Genomic DNA, 22,160 nt, shown 5'->3' on the forward strand with positions numbered 1-22,160 from the left:
CTGCTGCTGCTGCTGCTGCTTTGCTGCTCCGAATCATCTGCAGCAAAACCCCCTCGCCGCACTTCCTCGAGAGCCATTTCCATCCGCAGCAGCGCAGCACGATAAGCAGCAGCACTGAGGCCCCCTCGGCCCACAACGCTGCTGCTGCTGCTGCTGCTGCTGCTGCTGCTGCTGCTGCTGTTTGCTGCGTTGCTGCCGCTGCTGCTCGCGGTGGAGCCTTTGCCCTTGCTGCTGCTGCTGCTGCTGCTGTTGCTGGTGGCGGCGCTGTCTGCGCGCGCCCCGCCCTCTCCTCCCTCCCTGCTGCCGCCGCCGCTGCTGCTGCTGCTGCTGCTGCTGCTGCTGCTGCTGCTGCTGCTGCTGCTGCTGGCGTTCCAAGAGTAAGTGCCGTCGAGGCCCGCGCCCAGCAGCAAAGCGCCAGTCTGTTTGTCTTGGTAAAGAATTTGAGACTCTGGCTTGAAGAGCCAAAAGCCCGGGGAATAGCTGCGGGGGTTTTTGCTGCTGCAGTTGAGAGCAGCAGCAGCAAAGTCGGGGCCTTCTGCTGCTGCTGCTGCTGCTGCAGGCAGGCAGCTCGCAGCAGCAAACTCCCCCTCCGGCAAGTGCAGATACGCCCACTGGCTCAGGTACTCTTCGTAGAAGGGGCGGTCCAGTGCAGCAGCAGCAGCAGCCACCCCACGGGGTCTTCTTCTGCTGGAACTGCTGCTGCTTCTTCGGACTTGCCCATTTCCTCCGCGTCTTCAGCAGCAACAGCAGCAGCAGAGTCGTCTGCTGCTGCTCCTGCTGCTGGCACTGTGGCTTCGCTGCAGCAATTATAAAAGTCCAGTTGTGCTGCTTCCAGCAGCAAACAAGAACTATAAAAACGCAAGAAAGGACTCCGCAGCACAAAGTCTGCTGCTGCTGCTGCTGTCTCTCCAAAAAACAGCAAACACTCCCCCAAAGACAAGCCCACCAGCCTCGACTCCATGCACCCACACTCCTCCTGCTGCTGCTGCTGCTGCTGCTGCTGCTGCTGCTGCACCTGCTGCACCTGCTGCTGCTGCACCTGCTGCTGCTGCTGGTGGGGCTGCTGCTGCTGCTGGTGGGGCTGCTGCTGCTGCTGGTGGGGCTGCTGCTGCTGCTGCTGGGGCTGCTGCTGCTGCTGCTGGGGCTGCTGCTGCTGGGGCTGCTGCTGCTGCTGCTGGGGCTGCTGCTGCTGCTGCTGCTGCTGAGGCTGCAGAAGGGTAATGGGCTTGTCCCAGGGGCCGTCGGGCACGGAGAGGGCCTTTGCTGCTGCCATGGAGGTTCCTGCTGCTGCTGCTGCTGCTGCTGCTGCTGCGCCTGTCTTGAGCTTTTGCACCACAGACACAGCAGTTTCGGCTAACGAAGCGTCTGCTGCTGCTGCTGCTGCTGCTGCTGCTGCTGCTGCGGGTGCTGCGCTGCTAGTGCACGCCCGAATTGCTGCAGCAACAGCAGCAGCAGCAGCTTTTGCTGCGTCTCCGCACTTGCTGCTGCTGTTGCTGCTGTTGCCTGTGTGGCTCTGCTGCTGCTGCGGCTCCTCCTCAGAGCTCCTCCCCTCCGCAGCAGCAGCAGCAGCAGCAGCAGCAGCAGCAGCAGTGGCTGCCTTGTGTCTGTTTTGCTTCCTCCTGCGAAGAGCCCTGAGTTCCTGCTGCTGCGTGATGGGCAGCAGCAACTCCGGAGGCAGCAGCAAATCTGCTGCTGCATCTCTTCGGGGCGGCAGCAGCAGCACTCTTCTGTTGACGCTGTTGCTGCGGCACAAAAACCGCAGCTGCTTCTCAGCAGCAAATTCCAACAACGCCCGCCGCTTCTGCTCTGCTGCTGCTGCTGCTGCTGCTGCTGCTGCTGCTGCTGCTGCTGCTGGCTCGGAGGCGGGTGCTGCGGGTGCGGAGTCTGCTGCTGCTAGCTCCTGTGTCTCTGCTGCTGCTGCTGGTTCTGCTGCTGCTGCTGGTTCTGCTGCTGCTGCTGGTTCTGCTGCTGCTGGAGGAGGTCTTGACCGTGGCTCAGCGCCAGCAGCAGCAGCAGCAGCAGCAGCAGCAGGGGGAGCAGCAGCAGCAGCAGCAGCAGCACTTTGTCGAATGACAGGTTTGAAAAAGCCAAGGAGACAAAAAAGTCTGTCTCTGTCGTGGCTTCTTCTTGCTTCCTTTCCCAGCAGCAAATGCTCCCCTGTCAAGTCCACGCTTTCAAACAAGTGCTGCTCCCGGTACAAACCTGCAGCAGCAGCAGCAGCAGCAGCAGCAGCAACAGCAGCAGCAGCAGCAGCAGCAGCAGCAGCAGCAGCAGCATGCAGCACCAAGAAGCAGAAGAGCTAAGTCACTGGAAAGGCTTGCAGCGCCGACGCCAGCAGCAACTGCAGCAGCAGCAACTGCAGCAGCAGCAACTGCAGCAGCAGCAGCAACTGCAGCAGCAGCAACTGCAGCAGCAGCAACTGCAGCAGCAGCAACTGCAGCAGCAATACCTGCTCTGGATTTTGGGTTTGAAAGAACAAACTGCTGCGCGTGGTGCAGCGACGGAGCAGCAAAAGTCATGTAGTCCGCCACATACGGCGATTCTGCTGCTGCTGCTGCTGCTGCTGCTGCTGCTGCTGCTGCTGGCGTAGGCGCCGCGAGCTTTTCCAGCTTCCCCGGCACATGGTAAGGAGCAGCAGCAGCACCGTCAGCAGCAGCAGCACCGCCAGCAGCACCCGCAGCAGCAGCAGCAGCAGCAGCAGCAGCAGGTTTGAGCTCGTGTCTGATGCTGCGAAGCTGCAGCAGCCACAAAACTCTTGCTGCTGCTTCTTGCTGCTGCGCCGAAGCCCTCGCCCAACTCAAGTGGCTCAAGTGCAGCCGCCTGTGGCCGTAGACGTCCCACAGACACAGCGCCAGCTGCTGCTGCTGCTGCTGCTGCTGCTGCTGTTGTTGCTGCTGCTGCTGTTGCTGCTGCTGCTGCTGCTGCTGCTGCTGCGTTTTGGGCCTGAGGGCTTCCTGCTGCTGCTGAAAGCACCTGATCTCCTCAGGCGTCAGCCAAGGTGCTGCTGCTGCTGCTGCTGCTTCGTGCTGCTGCAGCTCCGCATAGACCAGCTGCTGCTGCTGCTGCTGCACCCCCAGGGCTTCTGCTGCATTTGCTGCTGCAGGCGGCTCCATGGAGACGCGCAGCACGGGCGCTTCCCGCTGCGCCTGCAGCAGCTGCTGCAGCTGCTGCTGCTGCTGCAGCTCCTGCTGCTCCTGCTGCTGCTGCTGCTGCCGCTGCTCTGCTTTGCTGCGGCTCATGTCTAACATTACATGCCACGAGGGCTTCTTAGCATGCAGCTGCAGCGACACCCGACGAACTCTGCTGCTGCTGCTGCTGCTGCTGCAGCTGCTGCTGCAGCTGCTGATGCTGCTGCTGCTGCTGCTGCTCACCACACGAAATGCACCCACGAAGTCTTGCAGAAGCAGCAGCAGCAGCAGCAGCAGCAGCAGCAGCGCTGCAGCAGCACTGCTGCCTCCTACTGTGCGGGCCATTTCCACATAGGGCGAAACGAAAGACACGCAGCTGCAACAGCAGCAGCAGCAGCAGCAGCAGCAGCTGCTGCTGCTGCTGCTCAGGTCCAGCCTCAAAGACAGCTGCAAGCCTTCAATACATTAACATTATGCAATTGCCGCTGCTGCTGCTGCTGCTGCTGTTGCTGCTGCTGCTCTTGCTGCTGCTGCTGCTGCATCTCCCATCAGCTGCCACAGCGCAGGGACGCAGGACGCTGCTGCAGCACCTTCATGCTGATGAGTTTGCTTCCGCTTGCTGCTGCTGCTGCGGCTACTGCTGGTGTTGCTGCTGCTGCTGCTGCTGCTGCTGCTGCTGCTGCTGCTGCTGCTGAAGACACATGTCTCAACACACTGCCCGGTCCTGCCGCTGCTGGCGGCACACAAGCCCAGTCTAGTGTGAAGGGTTTAGCTAGGGTTTCAGTAGGGTTTAAGGTTTAGGGTTTGGACAAGGGTTTAGGGTTTAGGGTTTAGGGTTTAGGGTTTGGAGGTTAGGGTTTATCGCTGGCTTTTTGTGTGCCAAGGCGCGTGTCTGCTGCGGCTGCTGCAGTGTACATACACTGCAAAACAAGTCAAAACTTTTAATTTAATAAGACACTAACACTGCAGCAGCAGCAGCAGCCACAGCCCCAGCTGCAGCCCCAGCAGCAGCAGCAGCCGCAGCAGCAGCAGCAGCAGCGTAGCAGCAGCAGCAGCAGCGCGCAAAGTCACATGTGCATGCACGGGCCTTTGGGCCCCGAATAAGAATTGCTGCTGTCTCCCCACTAAAAAGAATAAATTAAAACTAAGAATTAGTTTTTTTCGGAGCAGCAGCAGCAGCAGCAGCAGCAGCAGCAGGTAGAAGGACCCAGCAGCTAGGATGCTCGTGTAGCTCCGGCTGTACGTGCACACCGCAGCAGCAGCAGCAGCAGCAGCTGCTGCTGCAGCATTTCGAGGCGCCTTCGGCTTTCCCTAACTCTAGCGACTGCCGGCAGCAGCAGCAGCAGCAGAATCAGCAGCAGCAACCGCAGCAGCAGCAGCAGCACCAGCAGCAACAGCAACGGCGGCGCCACTAGCAACAGCAGCAGCAAGATTCTCAGTAGCAGCAGCAGCAGCATTAGCAGAAATAGCATTGGCAGCGGCATGGCAGCAGCAACAACATTTGCAGCAGCAGCAGCAGCAGCAACAGCAGCATCCGCAGCAGCATTACAAGCAGCAGGGACATTAGCAACAACATTAGCATTAGCAGCAGCAACTTCAGCAGCACCAGCAGCAGCAGCAGCAGCAGCAGCGGCAGAGGACAGAGGCAGCCACAGCAGCAGCCGCTGCAGCAGCATCCACAGCAGCAACACCACTTCAACACCAGCAGCAGCAGCAGCAGCAGCAGCAGCAGCAGCAGCAAGAAGACGACGATGCATTGTCCCTGAGGCTTGTTTGTAGCAGCAGCTCCTTGACTTCGAAGGGGATGCAGCACCGCAACAGCGCGTGGGGCTCTGCTGCTGCTGCTGCTGCTGCTGCAGCCCCCGCTGCAGCAGCAGTGCTTCCTGCAGCAGCAGCAGCAGCAGCCACGCCGTCTTTGCCGACGCCCGCAGCAGTAGGCGCAGCAGCAGCGGAAGCAGCAGCAGCAGCTGCCGCTGCAGCGGGGCAAGAGCTGCCGCCGGGTGCTGCTGCTGCTGTTGCAGCAGCAGCAGCAACAGCAGCAGCACGGCAGCAGCTGCCTGCTGCAGCACAGTACACACCCCACAGCAGCCACTTGCAATATGCCACGCGGCCGCTGCAGCAGCTGCTGCAGCAGGCCCTTTACCGCTGCCGCAAAGACTTGCATTCTTGCTGCCGCGTGGCGCAGCAGCAGCAGCAGCTGCTGCAGCAGCAGCTGCAGCAGGCAGCAGCAAAGGGCGAGGGCGAGCGCTTCGCAGCCACGGAAGCAGCAGCAGCAGCAAGCAGCATTCTGCGCACTGCTTTGCTGCAGTACAGCAGACACAGCAGAGAGCTGCTGCTGAAGCTGCTGCTGCTGCACACCCAGTGGCCCGTGCTGCAGCAGCAAGTCGACAGTCTGCTGCAGGAGACTGCCCGCATGCAGCAGCAAAAGTTCAAAATCAGGGATGTCATACTTACCGTAAGCTGCTGCTGCTGCTGCTGCTGCTGCTGCTGCTAGTGTGGCTTCTGCTGCTGCTGCTGCTGCTGGTCGTGTTGTGTTGGTGCTCGGCGGGCTCCTGCTGCTGCTGCTGCAGCTGCTGCTGCTGCTGCTGCTGCTGCTGTTTGGCGCTTTGGCGCTGCCGCGGGTCGCGACTGTGCTGCAGCTGCCGCTGATGCAGCAGCAGCAGCAGCAGCAGCAGCAGCAGGGGGTTTGCATGCTTTCATGCTGCGCGTGCTGCAGCAACAAATGCAGCTGCAGCAGCAGCAGCTGCAGCTGCTGCCGCCGCCCTGCCCTGTTGATGTGGCTATGGAAGTTCTTGCCACTGGGACTTACCAGCGGCTGCCGCTGCTGCTGCAGCAGCAGCTGCTGCTGCTGCACGTGCAGCAGCAGCAGCAAACCCCGGGAGCAGCAGATGAGGACCTTGACGGCATTGAAGAGGCTTATCAGCACCTAGATCGTGGGTTTGCTGCTGCTGCTGCTGCTGCTGCTGCTACTGCTGCTGCTGCTGCTGCTGCTTTTTCTGCGGCTGCTGCTGCCGCGCCTGCTGGTGGTGCTGCTGCTGTGGCTGTTGCTGCTGCTGCTGCTGCTGCTGCTGCTGCTGCTGCCTGTGTCGGCCTTCTCATGCTTGGCGTTGCTGCTGCTGCGAGCTTTCGAGTTGCTGCTGCTGCTGCAACCGCATGTCAGCCTGTTGCCTTCGTGGCTACACGCTGCTGCTGCTGCTGCTGCTGCTGCTGCTGCAGCTGCTGAGTGCGTGGAGACTCGGAAGCGGCTGCAGGACTCTTTGCTGCTGCAGCTGCACACTGCGTCGCTGCAGCAGCAGGATCAGGTGTCTGTACACCTGAGAAGCAACGGCAGCATTCATTTGCTGCTGCAGCACCTTTGCGCAATGGAGGCCGTCTCTGACATTGCCAGGCAAGCCAGCTAGCTAGCCAGCTAGCTAGCTAGCTAGCTAGCCAGTTAGCTAGCTAGCTAGCTAGCTAGCTAGTCAGCTAGCTAGCCAGTTAGCTAGCTAGCGAGCGAGCTAGCTATTTGGCCAGCTAGTCAGCCAGCTAGCTATCTAGCTAGTTAGTTAGCTAGCTAGCTAGCTGGCCAGTTGGCTAGCTAGCCAGTTAGATTAACTAGCTAGCTAGCTATCCAACAAGCTAGCTAGCTGGCTAGCCAGTTGGCTAGCTAGCTAGCTAACTAGCCAGTTAGCTAATCAGCCAGCTAGCTGTTTAGCTAGCTAGTCACTTGGCTAGCTAGCCAGCTAGCTAGCTAGCGTGGGTGTCTGTAGTTGCATGCGCGCGGCTAGCTAGCCTTATGGTGGAGATCTGCTGCTGCTGCTGCTGCTGCTGCTGCAGTTTGCAGGTGCTGCGGGTGAACCTGATTTTGCTGCTGCGCCTTGGCTTCGCCGTTTCAGCAGCAACAGCTGCAACTCCTGCTGCTCCTGCTGCTGCTGCAGCAGCAGATTTGAATGCACTCTCAGTGGCTATCTTCAGGCAAAACACCAGGGCAGCTGTTGAAAGAGCAAATGTAAGTTTGCTGCTGCTGCTGCTGCTGCTGCTGCTGAGGCAGTTGCTGCTGCTGCAGCTGCTGTGGCTGTTGCTGGACAAGTTCGGAGAAGTGCTGCTAACTAACTGTGCTGCTGCTGCTGCTGCTGCTGCTGCTGTGGCTGTTGCTGGACAAGTTCGGAGAAGTGCTGCTAACTAACTGTGCTGCTGTTGCTGCTGCTGCTGCTGCTGCAGCTGGAGCGAGGCCGCGTAGAGCTAGCAGAGTTAAAGGCGAAAACAGCAGCAGCAAACCGCAGCAGCAGAGAGGACCTGCTGCAGCAGCTTCGGGTTATTCAAGAGGCAGCAGCCCGGCTCGGTGTGGCGCTGCCAGAAGAGGCCATTGCTGCTGCTGCTGCTGCACAAGATGGCGATGGAAGCAGCAGCAGCGCTAGCAGCAGCAGCAGCAGCAGCAGCAGCAGCAGCAGCTCCATCGCGGTGCGGCCGGACAGCCATGAGGCCTCCAAAAGCGAGATGACGGGCGGAACTGCGCAAGCAGCAGCAGCAGCAGCAGCAGAGGCGGAAGCAGCACCCGAAGCAACAGCAGCAGCAGCAGCAGAAGCAGCAGCAGAAGCTGCAGCAGCGGAGGCGCCGCTGCAGCCCTTTGACGCCTTCGGGTGTCTCTACCGGGAGACGCGGCGGGTGCTGTTTTGCTGCTGCTTAGATTTGCTGCAGCAGCAGGCGATGCGGCACCTTGCCGTGGCAGCAGCACTTGCTGCCAGCAGCAGCAGCAGCAGCAGCAGCAGCAGCAGGAGGCACTGCAGGGAGTCGCTCCTGCACTTCGTGGTGTATGTGGCTTTGTCTCACAGCGGCGCAATTGTCTCTTCCGGTGTCTCCTCAGAAGCAGCAGCAGCAGCAGCAGCAGCAGCAGCAGCAGCTCCTGCTGCGGACTCCGCTGCTACTGCTGCTGACGCAAACGCAGAAGCAGCAGAGGACTCGGCGCTGCAGCTGGGCGAGTCTGCTGCTGCTGCTGCAGGCCCGACTGCAGCAGCAGCAGGAGCCTTCGTGCCTCTGTCAACAGCAGCAGCTGCTGCTGCTGCTGCTGCTGCTGGGGGCCCCGCAAGGCGAGTGCTGCTGCAGCTTTCTATCTTGAGGGATTTTGATGTCTCTTGTGGGGGCCTGCGGCCTGCTGTATACTTTGCTGCCCGGCCAGCAGCAGCAGCAGCAGCAGCAGCAGCAGAGGAGGCAGCAGCAGCAGCAGCAGCAGCAGGCCCGCAACACAGCGTGCAGCCCCACGCGGCCTTCTCTGCAGATGGCGGCCTGGCTATGGAGGAAGCAGCGGGCGATCCAGCAGCAGCAGCAGCAGCAGCAGCAGCAGCAGCAGCGCAGCAGCAGCAGCAGCAGCAGGAGCTGCGGTCAGAAGGAGTAACTCTGCAGTTCTCTGTGAACCTACAGACCTTCAACGAGCTGTCTGTACACCTGTGGCCGCTGCACTCCCTGGTGGAGCTGCAGCAGCAGCAGCAGCAGCAGCAGCAGCAGCAGCAGCAGCAGCAGCAGCGACTGACTGCAGCAGACATGTTCGCGCTGCGAGTGCTGCAGCAGCAAAGCTGTTGGCGCAACCTGCAGCAGTGGCGGGGAGACCGCATGCAGCTGGAGCAGTGGCTAGCTGAAGCAGCAGCAGCACTGGGTCTGCTGCAGCTGCTGACGCTGGCCTTCTACCTTTCTCCCGCTGCAGCAGCAGCAGCAGTTGCTGCTGCTGCTGCTGCGCCGCCGCCGCCTGCTGCTGCACTTGCTGCTGCTGCTGCCCCCGACTCCCTCCAGATTATAGTCGAGGGCGCGCAAATACCCCCGCCAAGCCCCGCCCCCTCCCAGCAGCAGCAGCAGCAGCAGCAGCAGCAGCAGCAGCAGCAGCAGCAGCAGCAGATATTTGGCGGTTCCAGCTCGCTGCGGCTGATGTACAGCGGACTTGAGTGCAGCTTGAGTGTCTCAATGACTAGTGGGGCTTTGCTGCTGCAGTGCTTGTGGCTGCCGCCGCGGCTGCAGCAGCTGCTGCAGCAAGCAGCAGCAGCACACGTGGGCGATCTGCTGCTGCTGCTGCCGCTGCTGCGCCGCCTTGCCTTCTGCATGCGCTTTGCGCAGCAAGCAGCAGCAGCAGGAGTCGCGGTGCTGCCAGCAGCAGAGGTAGGAGCAGCAAGATGGCGCGCGCCAGCAACAGCAGCAACTGCTGCTGCTGATGCTGCTGCTGCTGCTGCTGCTGCTGCTGCTGCACCACACCCAGAGAGTGTCTTCGCTACAGAAGCAATAGACGCGCTGCAGCAGCTGCTGCACTGTGGGCAGCACCAGGGAACTGCTGCTGCTGCTTCCAAGCCTCAGCAGCAGCAGCAGCAGCAGCGCAGCGTAGCTGCTGACAGCAAGACTGCAACGCTGTTTCTACGCCTTAAGCTGCAGCAGCAGCAGCAGCAACAGCAGCAGCAGCAGCAGCAGCAGCATGCAACTGTCGCTGTTGTTGTAGATGGTGAGCGCCGCATTTCGGCCACTTACTTGCTTGTTGCTGCTGGCAGCAGAGGCGCAGCAACAGCAGCAGCAGCAGCAGCAGCAGCACTTGGAGTGCCTGGTGCTGCTTCCAGCAGCAGCAGCGCGGTGAAGCAGCAAGGCAGCATATTCGCCACCTTGCGATTGGCGCATCCTCCTCTTAGCCTGCAGCTGCAGCAGCAGCAGCAGCAACAGCAGCAACAGCAGCAGCAACAGCAGCAGCAGCAGAAAATGGAGCAGGAGATTAGCATGTGTGTGACGGTGCAGCAATACGTTGCAGCGCTGCAGCAGCTGCTGCAGCAGCAGCAGCCAGTGGTTGCTGCGCTGCAGCAGCTAGCGCAGCAGCTGCCAGCCTCAGTGGATTGCTGCTTAGAGCCTTTCTGTCCGGCTGACGAGGGTGCTGCTGCTGCTGCTGCTGCTGCATGCGCAGCAGCAGCAGCAGCAGCAGGCGATGAGGAACCTTCAATAGCAGAGATTTCGCTGACGAGAGAACTGCTGCTGCAGCAGCTGCAGGCAGCTAAAATTGAGGGCGAGAAGGCGGAGCAGGGTCTGCAGCAGCAGCAGCAGCAGCTGCAGCAGCTGCAGCAGCAGCAGCAGCAACAGGGGCAGGAAGGACTGTTGCTGCAGTGGAGCTTGCAGCAGCAGCCAACAGTGCTGCTGAAGTGCAACACTGGCGAACCAGGGGACGGTGCAGCAGCTGCTGCTGCTGCAGCTGCTGCTGCTGCTGCAGCGGTTGCTCAGCAAGAGGAAACAACTGAGGAGCAGCAGCAGCAGCAGCAACCTTGGCTGGTGTACATACACCGCAAAAGGCCTGCAGTCTCCTTTGTTGCTGTTCCCCGAGCAGCAGCAAACTCCTGCTGCTTCTCGTTGCTGCTGCAGCAGCAGGAAGTTGCGCGGTGCACGCTGCTGCCAAGTCAGCAGCACGTAAGGTGGCAGCAGCAGCAGCAGCAGCTGCAGCAGCAGCTGCTGCTGCAGCTGCCGCCGGTTCGTAACGATGTGTCAGTCTCCTGCGTGCTGCACCAAGCTGAGAAGCTGCAGCAGCCGCAGCTGCTGCAGCAGCAGCAGCAGCAGCAGGAACTCCAGCAGCAATGGTACTACTGCAGCAGCAGCGCCGCCACGTCCCCGCTGGTTTCGGGGCAGCCTGCAGCTGCTGCTGTTACAGCGCAGCAGCAGCAGCAGCAGCAGCAGCAGCAGGTGAGCCCCGTGCTGGCGGCAGCAGCAGCAGCACAGGAGCTTGCAATATTTCGTTTGCTGCAGGAGGAGGCAGCAGAACTGCAGCAGCAATGGAGAGAAGTGCTGCTGCTGCAGCACTGCTGCCCCTTCTCGCTGCAGTTCCGTCTGCGGCTGCTGCACGGGCGCGCGTTGCTGCACACAGCAGCAGCAGCAGCAGCAGCAGCAACACCGGGAGCAGCAGCAGCAGCAACTGCTGCTGCTGAGCGCGAAGCAGAAGCACAGCAAGAAACAGTTTGTTTGCGCTTTAGCGTATGCAGGCAGCAGCAGCGGCAGCAGCAGCAGCAGCAGCGCGAAACTGTGGTGGAAGTCAGCAGCAGCAACGTGCTGTTGCAGCAGCTGCTGCAGCAGCTGCTGCAGCAGCTGCTGGGCACTGCAGCAGCAGCAGAACAGATCCACAGCAGCAGAAGGCCGCTGCGGCAGCTGCTGCGCCTGCTGCTGTGTGGGGCGGAGTTCCTCTGCTGCTGCTACAGGCTGCCTGCTGCGCTGCTGTGTTACAAGTCCATCGGGCAGCAGCAGCCGCAGCAGCAGCAGCAGCAGCAGCAGCAGCAGCGGGCGAAGCAGCAGCAGCTCGTACTGCAGCAGTGGTGCCACGCAGCAGAAGCAGCAAAGGGAGGAGGGGTCTCGCTGCTGCCGTTTTACGTGGAGGCATCTGCAGCAAGTCGCGTTGCAGCAGCAGCAGCAGCAGCAGCAGCAGACGCAGCTGTTGCTGCTGCCGTCGCGGGGGGCGGCGTAGCGCCCGCCGCAGTCGAGGCCGAAGCAGCAGCAGCAGCAGCAGCAGCAGCAGGACCTGCTGCACCTGCAGGAGACTGCGCAGCAGCAGACTTTTTGCTGCCTTGTCTCATGCTGCACTTGGAGGGGCTGCCGCCGCTGCTGCTGCGGCAGCACGCGCGCTGCCGCTCTCTGGTGTCTATACACCTCGTCATTGAGGAGACGCGGCAGCTCAGGCAGCAGCAGCAGCAGCAGCAGCAACAGCAGCAGCAGCAACAGCAGCAGCAGCAGCAGCAGCGGGGAGGGCCTCCGAAGCAGCAGTCGACACAGACCATCACCTACTTCTCCCCTGCGAGTCTGGCCAGCAGCAGCAGCAGCAGCAGCAGCAGCAACAGCAGCAGCAGCAGCAGCAGCAGCAGCAGCAGCAATGCAGCGCTGTACCCCGAGGACTTTGTGGTGGGTCTTTCCCACGTGCTGCAGCAGTTCGCTACTGTGGCTTCCGCGGTGGTAGCGCCGCAGCAGCAGCCAGACGACAGCAGCAGCAGCAGCGCAGCAGCAGCAGCAGCAGCAGCAGCAGCAGCAGCAGCAGTGCGCCACTTGGTAGGGGGCCACGGCAGGAGGTGTCTGTACACCCCACAAAAGCTGCGAGCTTCTCGGCGGGTAAATTCGCCGCCGTGTTTGGAGTGTATAGCCAGCTCAGCAGCAGCAACAGTTTTGGTGTGGCCGGGGCTGCTGCTGCAGCAGCTGCTGCTGCCCCTGCTGCAGGTCTGCAAGCTCTACATCTCCTTTGCTGCTGCTGCTGCTGCTTTCAGCCCCAGCGACAGAAGCAGCAGAATTTGCTTTGCTGCTGCAGCGCCAAACCAGCTGCTGCTCAGCAGCGGCTCCCCTGTAGCTTCACTCGACATCTCCCCCGCACCACAGCAGCAGCAGCAGCAGCAGCAGCAGCAGCAGCAACAGCAGCAACAGCAGCCGCAGCAGCAGCAGCAGTGTACGAAGATTGTGCTGTCGCTGTCCCTTCATTGCCTCCAAGAGGCACTTGTCTCACCGGGACTGCAGCAGCAGCAGCAGCAGCAGCAGCTTAAACACGATCATCAGCAGCAGCAGCAGCAGCAGCTCGTTGAACAAGACCAGCAGCAGCAGCAGCAGCAGCAGCAGCAGCAGCAAACGACTGTGTTCTACATGCATTGGTCAGATGCGCTCACTGAGTCGATGCTGCTGCCTCTAAATGAGCAGCTGCAGAAAGGTTCCTCCTTTGCTGCTGCTGCTGCTGCAGCTTCTGCTGCTGCTGCTGCAGCAGATGCTGCTGATGAAAAGAGCTGCAAGCCCATCACTGTCAAGCTGGAAGGGGTCTCCCCGGCAGACCTGGCAATGCAGCAGCAGCAGCAGCAGGTGCAGCAGCAGCAGCAGCAGCAGCAGCAGATCCCGCAGCGGCAGCAGCAAATCTGTCGCTGCTGCGGCGAAGTTTGCAGCAGCTCCCCTGTGCTGCTACGTGGTGAAGCTGTGGCAGACACTGAGAGGTGAGGCCAGCAGCAGCAGCAGCAGCAGCAGCTGTTGCAGCAGCAGCAGCAGCAGCAGCTGTTGCAGCAGCAGCAGCAGCAGATGCTGCTGCTGTTGCAGCAGCAGTAGTAATAACGTGCGCTCATGGGGATCCCCTGCGCATTGAAGATGCTTTTGCTGCTGCTGCTGCTGCTGCTGCTGCAGACTCTTGATGCTGAACCTGCAGGCATTGCTGCTGCTGTTGCTGCTTACGTGCTGCTGTTGCTGCTGCTGCTGCTGCTGCTGCTCAGGTTGGAGCGTGCTGCTCCGTTTGCGCAGCTGCTGCTGCAGATGAACTGGGAAGGCAGAGGCACTGCAGTGCTGCAGCAGTTCGTGCGGTGAGCAGCAGCAGCAGCAGCAGCTGCTGCAGCAGCAGGTGCCAGTGTGGGGTGGCCCTCCTTGCTGTGTCGTGTTTGCTTGGTATCGAGTTGACTTGCTGCTGCTGCTGCTGCTGCTGCTGCTGCTGCTGCTGCTGCTTCTTCGTCTCTGTTTTTCTCCTTGACTGGCGCTTTGCGTTTTGTCCTTCAAGACTAATATGCCCTGCACAAATCAGCAGCAGCAGCAGCAGCTGCTGCTGCTGCTGCTGCTGCTGCCGACTTGCTGTGTCTTCTTTTCATTTTGCTGCTGCTTATGTCTCTTTGTGTCTCTTTGCTGCTGCAGCCTTTTGGGCCCTTTGCTGCCGAGCAGCCACATGTCTCTGTTTACTGCGTATTTGCGGCAGCAGCTGGAGACAGCAGCAGCAGCAGCGGCTGCTGCTGCTGCTGCTGCTGCTGCTCCGGGTGCCGCGCCAAGCAGCAGCAGCAGCAGCAGGGGAGGCAGCAAAGATGCTCCTCAAGAGTTCGCCTGCTGGATGCTGCAGCCCCTGAGAAGTTTGCTGTCGCACTTGGCGCTGCATGCAGCTCTTGCTGCTGCTGCGCTGCGCTGGCAGCAGGGGGCTCCTGCTGCAGCCCGCAGCAGCAGCAGCAGCAGTGCAGCAGCAGCAGCAGCAGCAGCAGATGAAGGGCTGGATGAAGAGTTTCAAATCAAACGGCTTATTGCTACGAAGAAGAGAGGCGCGCGGGGCGTTGCAGCAGTTCCTGGTGCTGCTGCTGCTGCAGAGGAAGGAGCCCCAGCAGCAGCAGCAGCAGCAGCAGCAGCAGCAGCAGCAGATGGGCTAAGTGGCGAGGGTCTCTTCTTTGCTGCTTATTATGGGATGAACATAAGGGACTCACCCACGCTGCATCGGGTTGCTGCGCTGCTGCTGCATCATTTGCTGCCGCTGCTGCAGCAGCCGCTGCTGAAGGATAAGTTTGTGCGGGCAGAAAGGGCTGTTGCTGCTGCTGCTGCTGCAGCAGCAGCTGCGGACAAGGCTGCGCAGCAGCAGCAGCTCCTAATGCATCCAGACAGAGAGCCAACAGCAGCGCCCGCAGCAGCAGCAGCTGCTGCTGCTGCTGCCGCAGCAACGGGGACATCTCCTGCAGCTGCTGCGGGGCTCGCGGAGCCCTCGCAGCAGCAGCTGCTGCAGCAGCAGCAGATGCTGCAGCAGCAGCAGCAGCAGCCAGCTGAGGGCCGCAGCATGCACCTGGAGCTGCTGCTGCCGAAGCAGCCGCTTGTCTTCCCCCAGTTTCTGCCCCCGGAGACCCCCGATAGGTAAGCAGCAGCGAAAGCTGCAGCAGCAGCAGCAGCAGCAGCTGCTGCTGCTGCTGCTGCTGCTGCTGCTGCTGCTAAAGCTCTGCCTCCCCATTTAATCATAATAATAATAACAATAGGTATTATTATTATTATTATTATTATTATTATTATTATTATTATTGTTATTTAGTCTGTTATTATTATTAATCAATTAATTCTATTTTATTTTGCTTTCTTTAATTCTTTTTTCATTTTCTTTATTTGCTGCTGCCAGCTGCCTTCTTTGTTTGCCATTTGCTGCTTCACTTTCGTAATTTATTTATTTTGTATTATTTATTTGTTATTTATTATTTATTTATTTATTATTTTTTATTTACATATTTATTAATTATTGTTTATTCATTATTTATTTAGTTATTATTTATTTATTTATTTATTTATTTATTTATTTATTTATTTATTTATTTATTTTTTATTTATTATTTATTATTTATTATTTATGTATTTATTTGTTTATTTATTTAGTAATTAGGACGACTTTTGGCTTGGAGCCAAAATGCCACAAAGCGAAAATTTAAAAAGTTAATTTAATTTATAAAATGTAAATATCCATTCAAGCATTTGCTTTCATTTTCCACTTTTCCGCCACCTGCTGCTGCTGCTGCTGCTGCTGCTGCTGCTGCAGGATGCAGAAGGCAAAACCTTCAGAGTCTACGCAGCAACTGCTGCGCTGCTGCACATAAAGCCTTTCCCGCCGCCCCACGTCTCCGTCGTTATGCTGCAGGGCATGCGGCTGCCCGCGCTGCTGCAGGTCCTGCTGCTGCTGCTGCTGCTGCTGCTGCTGCTGCTGCTGCTGCTGCTGCTGCTGTTGTTGTTGTTGTTCGTGTTGGTGCTGCTGCTGCTGCAGCGGGCGCTGGAGAGGTGCTTTTGCTGCTGGAGCTGTTCTTTTGTTCGGGGCGAAAGTCCCTGCTGCTGTTGCAGTGCTGCTGCTGCTGCTGCTGCTGCTGCTGCTTCTCTGGTTGTCTTGGTTGCTTTCTGCTCCTTGTTTGCTGCTGCTGCTGCGCCGTTCTTTGCAGCTGGTTGCACCGTTGGTGCTGCAGGCCTGGCTGCTGCTGCTGCTGTTGCTGCTGCTCCTTTCACTTGGACCTGCAGCCCTTCCTTCGCATTTGCTGCTGCTGCTGCTGCTGCTGCTGCTTCTGGAGATGTCTCTGTTTCACGTGTTTAGCTGCTGACGCTGAGACAGCAGCTGTGGGCGTCAGCAGCAGCAGCAGCAACAGCAGCAGCAACAGCAGCAGCAGCAGCAGCAGCAGCAGTTGTTTGGCCTTTTGTGCCTCAGGAGCTGCAAAAGAAAGAACGGCTTTTCTCTTCAAGTGTATTAAAACCTGTCATGGAAAAAGCAGCAAAAGCCTTCGGCTTCTCCATTACCTACAGCCTGGCGGTATGCTGCTGCTGCTGCTGCTGCTGCTGCTGCTGCTGCTGCTGCTGCTGCTGCTTCTGCTGTGTGTGTGCTGTTGCTGCTGCTGTTGCTGCTGCCCTTGGCGGCGCTGTCTGCTCGTGCTGCTGCTGCTGCTGCTGCCAGTGCCGTTTGCTCTTGATGGCACAGCTGCCCTTGTTGTGTCCCCTGCTGCTGCTAGTACTACTGCTGCTGCTGCTGCTGTCATTGTTGCTGCTGCTGTTGCGGCTGTTGTTTGTGCTGGCGCCGTTTGGTAGGAGGGGAGCTTCTCAGTTGCTGCTGCTGCTGCTGCTGCTGCTGCTGCTGCTGTTTCTGTAGGCTGTTGCTGCTCTGTTCTTCGGAGTTGGCGATTTGGATCTCCTGGCGACGGCGCTGCCTCCATTACAGTCAGCTGCTGCTGCTGCTGCTGCTGCTGCTGCTGCTGCTGCTGTCTCAGTAGCTTTTCTTCTGCTGCTGTGGTTAATGTTTCCTGCGTCAGTGCTGCTGCTGCTGCTGCATGCATGTTTGTTGCTGCACTCTTGCGGCTGCTGTCCTTGTTCGGTGTAGCGAAGCAGAGCTGCCTTGGCTTCTGCTGCAGCCGCTGCTGCTACTGCTGCTGCTGCTGCTGCTGCTGCTGCTGCTGGGCTGCTCTCTCCGAGGCTTCCCGAGAACAAAGCAGTGTGCTGCTGATGCTGTGGCTTTTTACCTGCATACAGGCCTTGTGCTGCAACAGCGCAGCAGCAGCAGCAACAGCAACAGCAGCAGCAGCAGCAACTGCAGCAGCAACTGCAGCAGCAGCGGCAGCAGCAGCGAGGCCCTGTAGGTCCGCAACAGCAGCTCTATCTGCAGCAGCAGCAGCAGTTGCAGCAACACCAGCAACTGCAGCAGCAACAGCAGCTGCAGCAACAGCAGTTTGTCCAGGCGAGGCAGCAGCCGTTTCCATTGCAGCAACACGCTGCAGCACAGCACCACAGCATGCAAATGCAGCTCCACCAGCAGCAGCAGCAGCAGCAGCAGATGCAGCAGCAACAGTGGCTGCAGCAGCAGAGATCAGGTGCAGACGGGCAGCAGCAAGTGCTGCAGCCGCAGCAGCAACCGCAGGCGCTGCAGCTGCAGCAGCAGCCGCTGGGCTATGCTTACATAGGAAGAGTAGACTGTGGGCCTCAGCAGCAGAAGCAGCATGAGCAGCACACCGCACTACAGCAGCAGCAGCAGCAGCAGCAGCAGCAGTTTGCTGCAACAGACCCTGGCTTTGTGCCGCAGCAGCAGGCGCTGCTGCCGCAGCATGCATATGCAGTTCGGCAGCAGCAGATGCCTCAGCAGCAGCAACAGCAGCAGCTGCTGCAGCAGTTTCACCAACAGCCAGTGCAGCAGCAGCCGTTGCAGAGGATGCAGCACAGCCAGTTGCAGCAGCAGCAGTTGCAACAGCAACAGCAGCTGCAGCAGCAACTGCAGCAGCAACAGCTGCAGCAGCAGCTGCAGCAACCGCAGCGCCTGCAGCAGCCGCAGCAGCAGGAACTGCACAGCATCCCTGCTCGTTCTTTTTCCCGCCCATCCGGCTACCTGCAGCAGCAGCAGGAACAGCCGCTTCAGCAGCTGCAGCAGCAGCAGCAGCCGCTGCAGCAGCAGCTGCAACAGCCGCTGCAGCAGCAGCCTCTGCAGCAGCAGCAGCAGCGGCTGGGCCACCTGGGGTACGTAGCGTCCACACAGCCACTGCAGCAGCAAATGTCGCAGCTGCCGCTGCAGCAGCAGCATCACTTATATTCGCATACTGCAGCACCGCAGCAGCAAATGCTGCTGCAGGGGCAGCCCAGCTGGCAGCAGCAGCAGCAGCAGCCGCCCTTCCAGCAGCAGCAACTGCAGCAGCAGCTGCAGCAGCCCCACCACCGCGATCTTATGCAGCAGCAGCTGCAGCAGCAGCAGCAGCCGCAGCTCATCAGTGCGCACCCGCAGGTGCAGCAGCAGCAGCAGCACATTGCTCAGCAGCAGCAGCAGCGGCTGCTGTGTCAGTCTGCGGCGTCGCCGCCTCACACTAGCTTAGGTACTCTACAGCAGCAGCAGCAGCAGCAGCAGCAGCAGCAGCACACCCACCAGTTTGGGCAGCAGCAACTAATAGGACTGTCTCCCAGTCAGCAGCTACCGTTGCAGCAGCAGGACCCCCGCCTGCCGCAGCAACAGCTGCAGCAGCAGCAACTGCAGCAACAGCAGCTGCAGCAACAGCAACTGCAGCAACAACAGCTGCAGCAACAACAGCTGCAGCAGCAGCAGCTGCAACAGCAGTTTCTCCGGGGCCCCCATGGAGAGCCAATGGTGTATCCGCAGCAGCAGCAGGCGAGGCAGCAGCAGCTGCAGCAGCAGCAGCTTCAGCAGCAGCTGCAGCAGCACCAGATGGCCCCTGGCCATAGTCACGATGCCTTGCTGCAGCAGCAGCTGCCGCCTCAGCAGCTGCAAATGCTGCCGCAACAGCAACAGCAGCAGCTGCTCCTGCAGCAGCAGCTGCAGCAACAACAGCAGCTGCAGCAACAGCAGCAGCAGCAACTACAGCAGCAGCGGCTGCAAATGCAGCTGCAGCAGCAGCAGCCTGGGGCCCCCTTCTACAACTAGGGGGAGCAACGAAGCGAACTATTTAGGAACAGCAGCAGCAGCAGCGACAGCTGCAGCAGCTGCAGCAGCAGCAGCAACAGTAACAGCAGCAGCAGCAACAGCAACAGCAGCAGCAGCAGGAAGTGCTGCGCCTGTTTGAAGCTTTGACACAACTTAACGGTTTTATCCTTTAAGAATAATTTAAAGCGCAGCAGATGAAGTGCGCCATAAATATTCAGTTTGCTGCTGCTGCTGCTGCTGCTGCAGCTGTTGCTGCTGCTGTTGCTGCTGCTGCTGCCACAGCGGCAGACGCAGCAAGCAGCAGACCCAAACTAATAAAGACAAGTGAGCTGCTGCTGCAGCAGCAGCAGCAAAGGAAGCCGCAGGTAAAGACAAAAAGACAAAAAGAAATAAAAATAAAAAGAAATAAATGAAGCAGCAAAAAGACACAAAGGAGGAGTGCAGCAAACCGGCAGCAGCAGCAGCAGCAGCAGGAAGAAGAGCCACAGAGAAGTGGAAAAGGAAATAAAAGAAATAGAAAGAAATAAATAAAAGAAATAAAAAGAAATAAATAAAAGAAATAAAAAGAAATAAAGGAAATAAAAAGGAAAAGGTGAGGAAGAAGACGCAGAAAAAGCGCGTCAAAGGGAAAGCAAAAGCTGCTGCTGCTGCTGCTGCTGCTGCTGCTGCTGCTGCTGCTGCACTTCAGCAATCCTCGGAAGAGCAGCAAAAGGAGACACAAAAGGAGGCACAAAAGAAGACAAATTTAAAAAAGAAAAAAAAGAAGAAAAATTAATTTCTTTCTTTTTAAAAATCTCAAGAGCACACAGCGACGTTATGTCAATTAGCCGCAAACTCATCAAGTCCCCGCTGCTGCTGCTGCTGCTGCTGCTGCTGCTGCTGCTGCGGCTGCTGCTGCTGCTGCTTAGCTGCTGCGCTGCGCTCGCGGAGGCCCAGGCGTCTCGGTGCTCGGACAGCAGCAGCAGCAGCTCTGCCTGCAGCAGCAGCAGCGGCAGCAGCAGCAGCAGCAAACAAAAGCCCCAGAATAGTTTATTTATTTATTTATTTATTTATTTATTTATTTATTTATTTATTTATTTATTTATTTTTATTTACCCTCAATGCAAAGTAAAGACGCCAATCCCGCACATTCATCGTCTGCATCATTTCGCGGACCACCGCAGCCCAGCAGTCTTCTTCTGCTGCTGCAAACAAGCAGCAGCAGCAGCAGCAGCAGCAGCAGCAGCAGTAGCAGCAGCAGCAGCAGTAGCAGCAGCAGCAGTAGCAGCAGCAGCAGCAGTAGCAGCAGCAGCAGCAGCGAAGCGGGAGCAGCAGGGACAGGCGCAGCAGCAGCAGCGGCAGTAGTAGCAGCAGCAACAGCAACAGAAGCGATAGCAGTGCCGGCAGAATCAGCAGCAGTAGCAGCAGCAGACCACAGCAGCAGCAGCAGCAGCAGCAGCAGCAGCAGACCACAGCAGCAGCAGCAGCAGCAGCAGCAGCAGCAGCAGCAGCAGCATTAGGAGAATCACTTGATGAAATAGACGAAGTCTGCTGCTGCTGCTGCTGCTCACAAACTCCATGCAAAATGAAACGGAAGCACTTAGCGGCGAAAGAACGAGCGAACCCCCCAAACCCTAAACCCTAAACCCTAAACCCTAAACCCTAAACCCTAAACCCTAGCTCACCCAGGATGTTTGGAAGGGGCACGTTGAGGCCTTGTGCTGCAGCAATTTCCATTTCTGCTTCTGCTGCTGCATCCGACAGCAGCGAGTCCAAGTCGAGGCCCCAGCTGTTGGTTTCGTAGTCTCCCCACAAGGACTCTGCATCGGATTCTGCTGCTGCTGCTGCTGCTGCTGCTGCTGCTGCTGCTGCTGCGGGTGCTGCTGCTGCTGCTGTCGACAGGCGGTCCGGGGACCAGCTGTAGGGCCCAAAGCCGTAGTCAATCGGGTTCAGCACTGCACAGGGTCCTGCAGCAGCAGCAGCTGCTGCTGCTGCTGCTTCTGCTGCTGCTGCTGCTTCTGCTGCTGCTCCTGTCGGGCTGCTGTTGCTGCTGCTCGCAGGGCTGTCTGCAGCAGCAGAAACTGAGTTGAGGCAGCTCCATGCGAACCTGCTGCTGATGTGCCTTTTGCTGCGCTGCTGCTGCTTGCTGCTGCTGCAGCCCTTGCTGCGGCTGCTGCTGCTGCTGCTGCTGCTGCTGCTCTCGCTTGTGACTGAAGACAAGTCCGTCCACTCGGAGTCCGAGCTCGCAGCTTCTGCTGCAGCAGCAGAACTTGCTGCTTCTGCTGCAGCAGCAGAACTAGCTGCTTCTGCTGCTGCTGCAGAATCAGCTGCTTCTGCTGCTGCAGCAGAATCAGCTGCTTCTCCTGCAGCAACAGGGGAAGCAGGCGGGGGAGCAGCAGTAGCTGAACTAGCTGCTGCTGCTGCTGCTGCTGCTGCAACGGGAGAAGCTGCTGCAGCAGCTGCAGCAGCAGGCGGCGATGTTGGGGGCTTCATGAATCTTCCGCCGCGGCAAGCAGCAGCAGCAGCAGCTGCTGCTGCTGCTGCCGATACACCTGCCGCCGGGGCCTCTATTGCTGCTTCTTTTGCTGCTGCCCCTCCATCAATTCTCATCTGCAAAAAGAACTTTTGCTGCTGCTTTTGCTGCTGCTTTTGCTGCTGCTTTTGCTGCTGCTTTTGCTGCTGCTTTTGCTGCTGCTTTTGCTGCTGCTTCTGCTGCCAAGTGCTGCTGCTGAATAGTTCAGCAACAGTGGCTTTGATTGCGAAAGCCCGAGACAAATAAAAGAAAAACAGAAAGAAATGAACAGCAGCAACTGCTGCTGCTGCTGCTGCTGCTGCTGCTGCTGCTGCTGCTGCTGGTCCTGCTGCTGTCCCGTTGCGCGCCCGCCTTCTCGCTCTTGCAGAGACGAACCCAACCAAGTAGCCCTTGTTCCTGCTGCTGCTGCTGCTGCTGCTGCTGCTGCTGCTGCTGCTGCTGCTGCTAGTGCAGCACGCAGTGCTGCTGAAGTCAGTAGCTGCTGCTTCACTTGGGTTTTTGTCTGTTACCTGTTTGGCCGCTTTGTGGCCTCCCGCTGCAGCACCTGGGCCTGCGGCTCCGCGCAACCTGAACTGCTGCTGCTGCTGCTGCTGCTGCTGCTGCTGCTGCTGCTGCGCGCAGCAGAAGTTAAGTCCCGCTTTGGCGCTCTCTTGAAAGGCTGAGGCGAAGAGAAGCTGCAGCAGGAAGGGCAGCAGCAGAAGAGAGGCAGGGGCGGCGGATCACCCCACTGGGTATGTTGCAGCGTTGCAGAAACCAGCAAGTAGCTGCTGCTGCTGCTGCTGCTGCTGCTGCTACTGCAATAGCGTGTGTCAGGGCAAATATTAAAGGCAAATCAACAAATTCAATTCGAGAAAAAGCAGCAAAGTCGCAGACGCTCGCGCGAGCCCGCTGCGCTCCTTCTGCGGCCGCCACGCGCAGCAGC

At 58.9% G+C, this 22,160-nt stretch overlaps 6 protein-coding genes across 6 annotated transcripts in view; 3 read left to right on the forward strand and 3 right to left on the reverse strand.

The window, feature by feature from the left end:
• The window catches only part of ENH_00046890 (hypothetical protein, conserved), a gene marked incomplete at both ends in the record, with an annotated part of 5,797 nt that extends 2,324 nt beyond the window's left edge, over positions 1-3,473 (reverse strand). The window contains 3 exons of the mRNA XM_013585527.1: positions 1-587; positions 674-2,202; positions 2,450-3,473. The exon at positions 1-587 is cut by the window's left edge and continues 122 nt beyond it. Of these exons, the coding sequence (XP_013440981.1) occupies positions 1-587; positions 674-2,202; positions 2,450-3,473 (3,140 nt within the window). The remainder of the gene's footprint in view (positions 588-673; positions 2,203-2,449) is intronic.
• Positions 3,474-4,932: 1,459 nt separating this feature from the next.
• On the forward strand, positions 4,933-14,712 carry ENH_00046900 (hypothetical protein, conserved; the record flags this gene model as incomplete). Its single annotated transcript, XM_013585528.1, has 7 exons — positions 4,933-5,583; positions 5,845-6,061; positions 6,345-6,430; positions 6,952-7,116; positions 7,329-13,060; positions 13,331-13,417; positions 13,740-14,712. The coding sequence occupies 7 exons, from the start codon at positions 4,933-4,935 to the stop codon at positions 14,710-14,712; spliced, it is 7,911 nt and encodes a 2,636-aa protein (XP_013440982.1).
• A 591-nt stretch (positions 14,713-15,303) lies between these two features.
• On the reverse strand, positions 15,304-16,525 carry ENH_00046910 (hypothetical protein; the record flags this gene model as incomplete). The annotated part of the gene is made up of 2 exons (XM_013585529.1): positions 15,304-15,886; positions 16,116-16,525. The coding sequence occupies 2 exons, from the start codon at positions 16,523-16,525 to the stop codon at positions 15,304-15,306; spliced, it is 993 nt and encodes a 330-aa protein (XP_013440983.1).
• An 80-nt stretch (positions 16,526-16,605) lies between these two features.
• Positions 16,606-18,726, forward strand: ENH_00046920 (hypothetical protein, conserved; the record flags this gene model as incomplete). Its single annotated transcript, XM_013585530.1, has 2 exons — positions 16,606-16,616; positions 16,839-18,726. The coding sequence occupies 2 exons, from the start codon at positions 16,606-16,608 to the stop codon at positions 18,724-18,726; spliced, it is 1,899 nt and encodes a 632-aa protein (XP_013440984.1).
• Positions 18,727-19,803: 1,077 nt separating this feature from the next.
• ENH_00046930 (hypothetical protein, conserved) lies at positions 19,804-21,315 on the reverse strand (the record flags this gene model as incomplete). Its single annotated transcript, XM_013585531.1, has 2 exons — positions 19,804-20,339; positions 20,391-21,315. The coding sequence occupies 2 exons, from the start codon at positions 21,313-21,315 to the stop codon at positions 19,804-19,806; spliced, it is 1,461 nt and encodes a 486-aa protein (XP_013440985.1).
• On the forward strand, positions 19,827-20,225 carry ENH_00046940 (hypothetical protein; the record flags this gene model as incomplete). Its single annotated transcript, XM_013585532.1, has 1 exon — positions 19,827-20,225. One exon carries the CDS (start codon positions 19,827-19,829, stop codon positions 20,223-20,225), a length of 399 nt encoding a protein of 132 aa, XP_013440986.1.
• Positions 21,316-22,160: the final 845 nt, after the last annotated feature.

Source organism: Eimeria necatrix, genomic scaffold (genome assembly GCF_000499385.1).
Source record: "Eimeria necatrix Houghton genomic scaffold, Enh_scaff35, whole genome shotgun sequence".
Lineage (NCBI taxonomy): Eukaryota > Apicomplexa > Conoidasida > Eucoccidiorida > Eimeriidae > Eimeria > Eimeria necatrix.